At 34.8% G+C, this 12,066-nt stretch overlaps 1 protein-coding gene and 1 pseudogene across 3 annotated transcripts in view; one reads left to right on the forward strand and one right to left on the reverse strand.

The window, feature by feature from the left end:
- The window catches only part of PARP8 (poly(ADP-ribose) polymerase family member 8), a 194,175-nt gene that overhangs the window by 145,948 nt on the left and 36,161 nt on the right, over positions 1 to 12,066 (forward strand). For both annotated transcript variants that reach the window (XM_008066783.2, XM_021716967.1), the window contains 2 exons: positions 53 to 103; positions 210 to 305. In XM_008066783.2, the coding sequence (XP_008064974.1) occupies positions 53 to 103; positions 210 to 305 (147 nt within the window). The remainder of the gene's footprint in view (positions 1 to 52; positions 104 to 209; positions 306 to 12,066) is intronic.
- Positions 4,857 to 5,652, reverse strand: LOC110596431 (annotated as a pseudogene). The gene is made up of 2 exons (XR_002482457.1): positions 5,382 to 5,652; positions 4,857 to 5,241 (listed from the first exon to the last, which is right to left on the reverse strand). The product of XR_002482457.1 is annotated as a nascent polypeptide-associated complex subunit alpha pseudogene (transcript).

Below are 12,066 nucleotides of genomic sequence, written 5' to 3' on the forward strand. Positions count from 1 at the left end.
AAAAAATTATTATTATTATTATTATTATTATTATTTACTTTGCTTTTTATAGCCAAATGGTGCAAAGTGCATTCCAATACGAGACCGTGGCTTCCTAGTGCAGGTATGAGCCCAAAGCTCTATCCATTGTAGAAATATTTTGGTTCTTATTGCATTACCAAATCACTTATGAACGTGACTTAAATACGTTTCCTTATTGTTTTATTCAGACTATTGAGTTTGCTGAACAGCGAATCCCTGTATTGAATGAATATTGTGTGGTTTGTGATGAGCCACATGTGTTTCAAAATGGCCCTATGCTGAGGGTAAGTTCTTGTTGCTGAATGTCAGCGTAGCTTTAGAATATGAATAAAAAGTATGAAGTATAAAAATAATAAATAAATAAATGCAGTTTAAAGTTAGTACTTTCTATTGAGCAATTTATTTAAGATACTAGTTGATAAAATTTTGACAAAAATGAATTAGTATTACCTCTGAAGGACTTTGTGAGAGAACATGTGGTTGGATAATAGGAATATTTTTATTATATTTCTTACATGTTTATCTAATAGCTGATTAGCCATCTATACCTATATGTATATCGGCATTAAGAATCTTCAATTGTGGAGTTTTGAAGAAATACTGTTTACAAGGTTATGTAACAAGGATACTTAAACAGTGTTTCTTCAAATCTCCAAAATTGAAGATGATTAGTATGTCGAGAAGAATCTAGCCCTATGCCAGTTAGAATACATACATAATAGCATAGAGAGAATCAGAATAAATATTTCCAAAAATGCCAACTTGTTGATACCTGTGGGACATTATCTAAAGAGAATGAAAATAAGAATCAGTGCATGCATGGATTTTGGGGCGAATTATTCAGTTTCAAAAGTTGTTTTGCAAATTTTTATTGATAAAATTTATATAGCTTTTAAATTATTATTTACAGTGTACAATTCAGTGGTTTTTAATATATTCACCATGTTGTATAACCATCACCACTATCTAATTCCAGGTAATGGAATTTGTATTACTTTCCAATTTATCTTTCCCATCATCCCCTGGCAACTATGAATCTATTTTCTGTATCTATGGATTTGCCTATTGTAGACATTTGACATAATGGGGTCATACAATATGTAGCCTTTTCTTTCGAACTTCTTTCACTTAGTATAATGTCTTCAAGGTTCATCCATGTAGCATGCTTCAGTACTTTATTTCTTTTTATGGTACAATAACATTTCAAATTATAGATAATACTACATTTGTTCATTCATCAATTGATGGAATTGCTGGGATATATGTTAACTGTGCTTAACTTACTGAGAAAGAGTCACATTTTTTATTGTGGTTGCACCATTTTGCATTTCTGTCAACAGTGTTCTAATTCCTCTACATTTTCAACGTTTTTTCTTTTTTTTTTTTTTCAAATTATAACTACCCTAGTGTGTATGCGAAGTGGTTTCTCACGTGGTTTATAGTAATGACTAATGATTTTGAGTCCCTTTTCATGAGCTTATTGCCCATTTATATATATTTGAAAAAATGTCCATTTAAATACTTTGCCCACATCTTAATTGATTATTTGGGCTTTTTTGGGTTTTTTTTTGTTTTTTGGGGGTTTTTTTTGAGTCGGAGTCCCACTCCGTCATCCAGACTGGAGGGCAGTGGCACGCTTCCGGCCACAGTAGCCTCAACCCAGTGGTCTCTGGCGATCCTTCTGCCTCAGCCTTCCAAGTAACTGGAACTACAGGTGTGTGCTACCATGCCTGGCTAATTTTTGATGTAGTGTAGAGACGAGGTCTCACCAAGTTGCCCAGGTGGGTCTCGAACCCGTGGGCTCAGGCAATCCACTTATCTCAGCCTCCCAAAGTGCTGGGATTACTGACTGAGCCACTGAGCCCGGATAATTATTTGATTTTTATTAGTGAGTTGTAAGTGTTCTTTGTATAGTCTGAATACTAGATTTTTATCAGATATATGATTTGCAAATATTTTCTCCTGTCCCATGCGGTGCCATTTCATTTTCTTGTTAGTATCCTTTGACACAAATTTTTTATTTTGATGGTCTTATTTATAATTTTTTTCTTTTGTTTATTGGATTTTTGATGTTACCTAATTCAAAGTCATATTCATTTACACTTATGTTTCTTTCTAAGAATTTTATAGTTTATGTCTTACATTTAAGACACTGATCTATTTTGACTTAATTTTTGTAAATGGTGCGAGCTTGTTTTCCAAATATATTATTTTGCATATAGATATCCAGTTTCCCAGTTCCATTTGTTGAAAAGACTTTTTTTTCCCCTCTCTCTAGAATCATCTTGGCACTGTTGTTGAAAATTATCAACCATACATGTTTTGTTTTATCTTTGGACTCTCAATTCTGTTTCCACTGATCTGTTATACCTCTCCTTAGGCCAGTGCCTCATTGTCTTGTTGCTTTGTAGTAATTTTGCAATCAAGAAGTACAGATCCTTGGTTTTCTCTTCATAAAATTGCCTCGACTATTTGAGTTCCTTGACATTTCAATATCAATTCTGTGGTCAGCTTGTTCATTTCTGCAAAAACAGTTGGAATTTTGATTTATTTGCATTAGATCAATTTGGGGACTGTGCTCTCTGCAAAATTCATATGTGATCGTATTAAGAGGTGGAGTCTTTGGAAGGTGATTAGAATACAAGGGTGGAGCTCTCATGAGTGGGATTCTTGCTTTTATAAAAGAGAACACAGCTCTCTCAGTGTTCTGTCATGAGGATGAGGCAAGATCTGTGGTCTTATTGTCATATGGGTGAGCGAATCAAGGAGCAGGCCCTCACCAAACAGTGAATCTGCTGGCACTTTGATTTTGGACTTCTCAGTGTCCAAAACTGTGAGAAATAAACACTTGTTGTTTATAAGACACTCAGCCTATGGTATTCTCTTATAACAGCCTAAATGGAATAAAACACCATCTTAACGATATTAATCTGTCCAATCCATAAACAAAGGACATATTTCCATTTATTAAAGTCTGTTAATATTTCTTCCACTGCTGTTTTGTAGTTTTTGGTATCCAAGTCTTATACTTCTTTGGATGCATTTATTTTTAGACATTTTCTTCTTTTTGATACAACTATAAGTTAAATTGTTTTATTTTTAGATTGTGCTTTGCTATTATAGAAATCAAATCAATTTTTTACATGTTAATCTTGTATATTGCAACTTTGCTGAACTTATTAGCTCTATTAAGTTATTTTTAGATTCTTTGATGTTTCTATATATAAGATTATGTTCTGCAAATAGAAGCAGTTTGACTTTTTCTTTTCTAACCCGGGTGCTTTTTATTACTTTTTCTTACCTACTGTGCCTGGCTAAAACCTTCAATACAAGGGTGCATAGAAGTTAGCAAGAGCAGAAATTTTTATCTTCTGATTTAGGGGAAGAACTTCAGTGTTTTGTTGTTAGGTGTAGATTATTCATGGATGCTCTTTATCAGCTTAAGAAAAATTATCTTTTTGTTCTGGTTTGGGTGTCTTTTTAATCATATTTTTTTCTTTTTCAGTGTCTCTTGATATTACCATGTTTTTGTTTTCTTTGTGTTGTATTTACTGATACATAATACAACACAAAGAAAACATATATTGCTAATATGTTGTATTACTGACTTTTTATTATGTTGAATTTGTATTTCTATGTCAAATCCTCATTGGAATATTTTTTCATGCTTTTTAAAAACCTATTTATGTCTTTTAAACTAAAATGAGTCTTTTGTTGATAGTAAATTGCTCATTCTGTTAGCTTATCATTTTGCTAATTTTTTTTATTTAAATGTAATTACTAATAAGGAATGACTTCTGCCATTTTACTGTTCTTCATCTTCTTTTTTTTTTTGATTTGAGTCTCACTCTGTCGCCCCTACTGGAGTGCAGTGGCCGCTCCTTGCCACCGCAGCCTCGACCTGCTGGGCTCCGCGATCCTTCCGCTTCAGCCTTCCAAGTAGCCAGAACTATAGGCATGCGCTACCACGCCCGGCTAATTTTTGATTTATTGTAGAGATGAGGTCTCACCAAGTTGCCCAGGTGGGTCTTGAACCCGTGGGCTCAGGCAATTCGCTCACCTCGGCCTCCCAAAGAGCTGGGATTACAGGCTGAGCTACCGAGCCCAGCTGTTCTTCATCTTCTATATGTATTATATATCTTTTTGTTCCTCTGCTTCTCCTTTACTATCTTCTTTTGTGTGTTAAATAGGTATTTTCTAGTGTACTAATTTAATTTCTATCTTATAACTTAATCTCTTTTTTTTAGTAGTTGCTTTAAGGATTACAATCAATATCTTAATTTTGAAAATCTAGTTTGGATTATTACCAATTTGATTTTTTGGGGTTTTTTTTTGTTTTTGTTTTTGTTTTTTTGAGTTAGAGTCTCACTCTGTCACCCACACTGGAGTGTAATGCTCGCTCCCGGCCACCGCAGCCTCGACCTGGTGGGCTCCATGATCCTTCTGCCTCACCCTTCCAAGTAGCCGGAACTACAGGTGTGTGCTACCACACCTGGCTAATTTTCGATTTATTGTAGAGATGAGGTCTCACCAAGTTGCCCAGGTGGGTCTCGAACCCACCGGCTCAGGCAATCCACTCACCTCGGTCTCCCAAAGCACTGAGATTACAGGCTGAGCTACTGAGCCCGGCTGATTTTTAATAATATATAAAAACTTTGCTCCTACATTGCTTCAGTCTCCCCCACCTTATGCTGTTATGCAATTTACATCATATTTCTTTTTTTTTTTTCATCCAGCAAGAAGCCATAACTTTATTAATGATAGAAACAGTACAGATTTCAAACCAAGCTGCTGGTACTCTTTTAAACCCCCCCCCAAAAGTCTTTTTCAGATGCTTACATTGTTAATTCCAGAATAGCATTTACAATATCACTACTATTGTTCTTCAGGGCTCAGACTGCCTTTGCTCTTGACACATTTGCTAGTGACGTAACCAATTCCATGTTCTTAACTTCCATAGCTGTTTTATCAACCTCTTCATCTTTGCTTTTCCGTTGTACATTTGGAGTCTGTGTGTAATTGAGACAACTTCACTTCGAACTTTGAATTTCTCAGCAGCTGCTAGCTGTGCTTGCTGAGATAAGTCCTCACTCTTGGCTTCCCCAAAAACTATGTTGGTATCTGAAGCGCAGCTCCTATAGACATCTGGTTCTATAATAACAAAGAGGATACTCGTGTTAGATTTCTGGATAGTGACTCTAGTAACCCCTATAACCTGGCATTTTCTGGCATTTTCATCATCTGTATATTTATGTGCTTGATGGTGTCCCACAGATTTCTCATACTGCGTTCATTTTTCTTCAGTCTTTATTGTTGCTGTTCTTTAGGTTAAATAATCTCCATTGGCCTATATTCGAGTTGAAAACCCAGTTTAGACACAGTCTTTGATGCCTTTTTTTCACTCTGATTCTGTTTTGCTTTACTGGCTAGTTCTTCATCGATTTCTGCTGCTGCTGCCAGCTGGGCTTGTTGTGTGGTTGCCTGTGTGGAATCTTGTTCATCAAGCTCTGGGACTGATTCATCACTGTCAGATTCTGTTCCAGATCCTGTCTCAGCCTGGGGCTGCGGCAATTCCCACTCTGTAGCAGGGACAGTTTCTATGGCTTCACCAAGTATTTTGTGCAGAGAACGTCAAACTACATCTTTATATTAGGTACTCATCAACATATTTATACGTCTTTCTTTATGCAGTTGACTTCTAAACCAGAAAAATATTAGGAAAAAAATCAAAGTCAAATACATTAATGTATTAAACATATGTTAAAAAAAATTATGTGCCATCTTTTGTATTACCTATTTAGTTCTTAACCCAAACTCCTTTTTTCTTTGGGTGGACTATCTAGCGTGCTTTCCATCTTAACCTGGAAACTCCCCTTATTTTTTCCTGTGGTGAACTCTCTTAGTTTTTAATCTGTGAATATTTTAATTTTTTTCTTTATTGTTTGAAGGGTAGTTGTCCTGGTCCTAGAAGTCTTGGTTGACAGTATTTGTGTATGTGTTGAGGTGAGGGTGGCAGCCAAGTTTAAATTCCTCCCCAGCATTTTGAATATGTCATCCCACTGACTTCTGGTATTCATGGTTTCTGATGAGCAATAAACTATTTTCCTATTGAGTATCCTTTGTATGTGATGAATTGCTTCTTTAAAGATTTGTCTTTGATTTTTGGCTTTTTAATTATTGTATGTGTGAGTAATTCTTTAAATTTATCCTATTTGGAATGAATTTGTTTCTTGGAAGTATAGATTAATTTTTTTAATGAATTTGGGGATGTCTCATGCCATATTTATTTAAAAAGTCTTTCTGTATCTTTTTGCTCTTTCTTTTTCTGGTATTTTCACTTTTTGTATATTTGTGTGCTTGATGATATCCCACAGATTTCTTAGGCTGTGTTCATTTTTCTTCAGTATTTATTATTGCTGTTCCTTAGGTTAGATAATCTCCATTGACGTATATTCAAGCACATTAATGCTTTTTTCTGCTGGCTCAAATCTGATTTTTTATTTCAGCAATTTTTTATTTCAGTAATTTTCAATTCCAGAATTTTTGTATGGGTCATTTTAAAAAATACTATCTATTGATACTCTCTATTTGTTGAAAAACTGTCTTTCCTAGAGTTATTTAGATATAGTTTACTTTAGCTCTTTGAACATTTAAAAAATAGCTGCATTAAAGTCTTTATTTATCAAGTGTAACATCTTTGCCTTCTGTAAGACTTTTACTATTGGTTGCCTTTTTTTTCCTGTGTATGGGCCTTACTTTCTTCTTTTTCATACCCTATAATTTTTTTGTTGTTGAAAATTGTACATTTTGAGTATAATAATGTGAACTCTGAAATTCACATCTCAACCATACTTTTTCAACAAACCTCAGCCTTAAGGTCATCCAGAGGTGATATTTAAGGCCTTCCAAAGACTTTCTTGAGCATGCACACAGTCGTGTGAAATCACATGGCTGTCTGGATTCCCAGGAATATATATGAGCTTTTCATAGATCTTAAGAATGTCTCATTCTCGTCTTATTTTCTAGGCTTTTGGGTTAGTCTACTATTTGCCTCAATTGTTATCTGTTGTCTCATACAGCAGTGGCTAATATATTTTCTGTAAATATTTTCTATCCCCACTCTGAGTACTAGGTTTCGTACTAGGTGAGTTCCAAGTCAGTCAGAAATGAAGTGTTTTGAACTTGTCTTCCAGAGAACTATTAGACAGATCCAATAAAAACAGCCCTTTGTGAATGGGTTTCATTATGCTCTCTCCAATTTCAGGAATGTGGGCTATTATTTTTAAGGCTACTGTTGAGCTGAGAGGATGGGAGATGGATTTAGAGTAAATTTAAATGTCACAAATTTTGTAGTTCTTATTAATATCTGGCTATTTAACCTGAGTAAGCTGCTCCTGAGTAAGCTGCAAGTTCCTTTAGTTCATTTTCAGAATTCCAAAAATGTTGATTCAGACCATTTTTTGCCAGGTTTTAAAAAAGGTTTTTATAGGGGGGGTGGAAGTTTGGGTCCTTTACTCAACCATTTTTGCTGACATCATTTCTCATTTCAAAATTTAAACATGCAAGAACATTATACAATGTCTACATAATAGTTAAGGTCCAGGTTTTGAATTTGAGAAACAACAAAATATGGAATAATATAAAGATAATAATTGAACTGATATCTATTATGATTAACAGGGTTAAGGAGATTATTAGATGCTGTGTACCAGTCACTGTGTGTGAATATTTGGCATATTGCTGCTTTATTTGATTTTCACCAAACTCTTGAAGCTTAGGTATTTTTGATCCCATGGTGTAAATAAGGACATTAAGATTTATAGAAAGGTTAAGCAATTTGTTCAGTACCACCCAGTAAATATAAATAGAAGCTGGGTTTTGATCCTCATTCTGTGTTACTTCAAAATCTGCAGCATAAACACTTCTTGAAGGTTTGGTAAGTAGAAGGCCCTATACTAGATTTCTGTGTAACACTTTTTAACAGTAGGTTGTCTTGTCCTTTGGAATATATGCTTGAAAAGATAAAACACAAAATCTTGAAAGTGATAATTTTATTAGAACTTTAAAAATATTTCTTTCTTTCTTTCTTTTGAGTAGGAGTCTTACTCTGTCACTCAGGCTGGAGAGCAATGGCATGCTCATGGCTACCACAACCTTGACCTGCTAGGCTCAGGTGATCCTTCTACCTCAGCCTTCCAAGTAGCTGGAGCCACAGGCTCATGCCACCACTCCCAGCTCATTTTTGTTGTTGTTGTTATTATTGAAATCCTGACTCTTTTGCTTTATTAGCTATGAAAACCTAAATTGGTTTTTAAAAAAAAAATTTTTAAAGATATGGGGTTCAATTCAGGGTTAGGTATACAAATGTCCATTTTGTAGGTACCATTGTTGATGAGGGGGTGATAATTTTTTGATTTATTGTAGAGACATGGTCTCAACAAATTGCCGAAGCTAGTCTCAAACCCTGGCCTTAGGCAGTCCTCTTGCTTGACCTCCAAAAGTATTGGGATTACAGGCCACTACACCTGGCATTTATATTTCTTTTTTTTTCTTCTTTTTTTTTTTTTTTTTTTTCTGAGTTGGAGTCTCACTCAGTCGCCCAGACTGGACCTGCTGGGCTCCGGCAGTACTTCTGCCTCAGCCTTCCAAGTAGCTGGAACTACAGGCGTGCGCTACCACGCCCGGCTAATTTTTTGATTTATTGTAGAGATGAGGTCTTGCCAAGTTGCCCAGGTGGGTCTCGAACCCGCGGGCTTAGACAATCTACTCACCCCGACCTCCCAAAACGCGGGATTACAGGCTGAGCCACCGAGCCCAGCCCAGCATTTATATTTCAAGATTCATACTTTTACAAAATATGTATAACAGCCAATTTGGGGCCATAATCATCAGTTGGTTTTATGATCATTTGTTTTATTTTGTTTAAGGGAAGCATTTGCCATATATGAAAAAGAGAGTTTATTCTTGCAATCTATGGTGTTTTTTGCCAGTCAACTTTTCTTTCAGAGGTAAAGTATTATTCTGAAATTCAAATTAACTAAATCAACACAAATTATTAAGTAATTGTTCAATTTTGTTATTTCTACTTTGATACATGGAAATGTGTACTTCTGATGAGAATGAAGAGAATCCTCTGGTCATGTCAACCTACCCCACTTAGGGGCTATGTTTTTACTTTGTCATTGTCCATCTGTTGATCTTGATCTATTGCTTCTTCCATAGCAAAGCCATTTCCACTGTAGTAAATAATAATAATGTTATCAATAGAAAATGCTTTTTGAGTGTTTTTTTGTATGACCAAGTGTTCAGAGTGCTTTAGGTAGATTGTCAGATTCAATCCTCATAATAAAGGATTGTGGTATTTGAGGTAGGTGTTATTATCCCCAATTTACAGATGAGGAAAATAGTAATTTTTTCAATGTTATTCTGCTAGTAAGTTATAGAGACACATTTCTTACCATGACAGATGGCACCAGGGTAGAGATTCTCACTCTTGAGTTGTGGGCTTGAGTATTACACACATTGTTAGAAGTGTACTACACACACTGTTGTAAGTTCACTCTTTGTGGTTTAATTGCTGGCAATTTCTTCCTGTAGTAAGTGGTAGAAATATCCTAGTTGCTATCAGTATTGTTTATGCTTTACTCCAGATTTTGTTTGACTTATTTATATTTGCATCAATGAAGTTTGCTGTCTTTTTTCTAGAAGTGGGAGTACTTTTGTAAGCAAGAGAGAAAATATGTTCTAAATATATTATAGCTTGTTATCAGATGACTTAATTTTGCTGTGATTCAGATTCATATCTTAGGAAATCAGAAAACTTCCTTTGGCTTCTTAAACAGTAAGATAAGTGACTCATTAAATTAGATCAAGAAATGAAAAGAAACTTCTCATGTTCAAAAGAAGAGAGGTAAATAGAACTGCCTCTTCACTCATTTAAACAGATATTTTATCTACATTTGGTACAATCATTCCTTTCTATATCACTTCTCTCTTGTATTTATATTGTAATATGTTTTGTTATAAAGTTTAGAGTAATATATAAAAATTTAATACATAATTTTTATGGAATATTATCTAATAAACTGATTTATTGATCATTTTTCAGCCCATATGACACATTACAAACTGTGATAAGTCCTAGAGATATAAAGAGAATAAATTATAAACCCGTTGGTGATTAAATAGGTCAGATAAAACTCAGATTTCTGTAGAATTCTATGCCTAACATTTTATCACATTTGCTAGATCTTACTCTTTCTCTTTTCTCCAAGCCTGACTATTTTCTAAATTATATGCATCATCCTTAACCTTTATTCCCCAATAGCCCTAAATTTTAGTTACTGCTTTTGTATTATCTATCACAGAGGTCTAGGGCAGCATGTCACATTCTCTGAAATACAAGGGCCTAAACTACTTATTTAGAAATACCTCAAACACCTCAGTGCTCCAGTTTTCACCATTGTTTATAACATTTATAAATGTCATTTCCAGGTTTGAGTCCTGACACATAACACATTGAATCTGCATAACACTCATATTGCCATCCGAAGTGTTCAGAGAGACCTGTATTTTCAATTTAGAAGTGTGGTTTGTATTGTAAGCAGAAATCCAAACCCAAATCAAATGAGTGGTTCTTTCCATTTTGGAACCAACTAGAGTGTTAATGCAGCAACTGTTTTAGAGATGCTTGTTAAATATTGCTTCTTCAGGTGTTTCTGGTAAACAAGTACACAAGGATTTATTACTAGAAATGCTGCAGTTTTATCAGTCTCTAAATTCCTAAAGCCCTTATGTTTTTGTCATACTCACTGTAAACACCTCAATCTTGTATTAGTGCAATTGTTTGTCTTCTTTACCCAACATGAAAGCTGCTGGACTCTGTTGGAGAAAACCATGTAGTTATATAATTAATGTTCCTGTAAAGTTGGACTTCTGTCATTGATACTTGGCAATCATGCCACGTGTCCTGGTAATACCCTTTCTTATTTCCCACATCAACATATGCTATGAGAATTATGTTCTCATTCTTTTCTCCTGTCATGTGAAATGTCTTGGATTACTTGCTCTGAGTGGTTGGATGAGGCGTGAGATTCTAGTCTCCTGGTTCACAGATATGTTTGCATATGTCTGTCAGCCCCTAGAGGGTAATGTCCAGTCCTACTGAAGCAAAGTCAACTGAGAAACCTGAGAATCTATATTTTTGTGTATCCAGCCTTAGACACATGTTTGCAACTAAGGTTCTTAGTTGCTGAGTCATAGTTTAAGGAATTCCCGTGAAACTGAACACGAGCGCAAACCTGGGTATGTCCCATTTTACCTTATAAGGGTAAAACCAATATGTCTTCTTGTATTTAGATCTGACTTTTAATATTTGAAGAATGGATGAAAAAGCACATCCTAGTAACACTGTAACTAAACATCCTAGTCATGTAAGTTCAAATTTCAAGTTCTGAAATGCAAGCTAAACTAAAATAGTAATTATGCCAAAGACATTTGGCTCAAAAATATGGTTTTTAAATATTCACACTGAATAGAAATCGATTTTAATGTTCCAACATCTTTATTGTGTGAGACAAATAGAGACTACTGTATGTTCAGGTCTCTTTGTCCCAATCCTGTCTTATTGTGAATTTGCTTGATACGCTGTGGGATTTCTATGGTTCTTAATGGGCAATAAACCTTCCCCACCTTGAGTATATTTTTTGAGCACAAACAGAACCCAGAGCATTGACTGTAAAACTCTAACTGTAGGGAATGTGGTTCTAGAATATATTCATATAGTTATTCTAATTTCTTCAACACCTATTTTTAAAGGAGAAATTTATATGTTCCTGCCTGTTTTCTTTTCAGTAAGAAGAATTGCAGCAATAAATTAGAGTTTTGATAAACTATGATTAAAAATGTTACTTTATAATATGCTTCAAAGAAAGCTTCTTTTTTTGTATACTCATTGAGTTAAAGCAAGTAGTAGAGACAGCTTCTCCAGGTTACCTTATATTAGTAATATTTAAGCAGCTCTGTATACTTCAAGGAGATTTTACA

Source organism: Carlito syrichta, unplaced genomic scaffold (genome assembly GCF_000164805.1).
Source record: "Carlito syrichta isolate Samal-C Ts95f unplaced genomic scaffold, Tarsius_syrichta-2.0.1 Scaffold309106, whole genome shotgun sequence".
Lineage (NCBI taxonomy): Eukaryota > Metazoa > Chordata > Mammalia > Primates > Tarsiidae > Carlito > Carlito syrichta.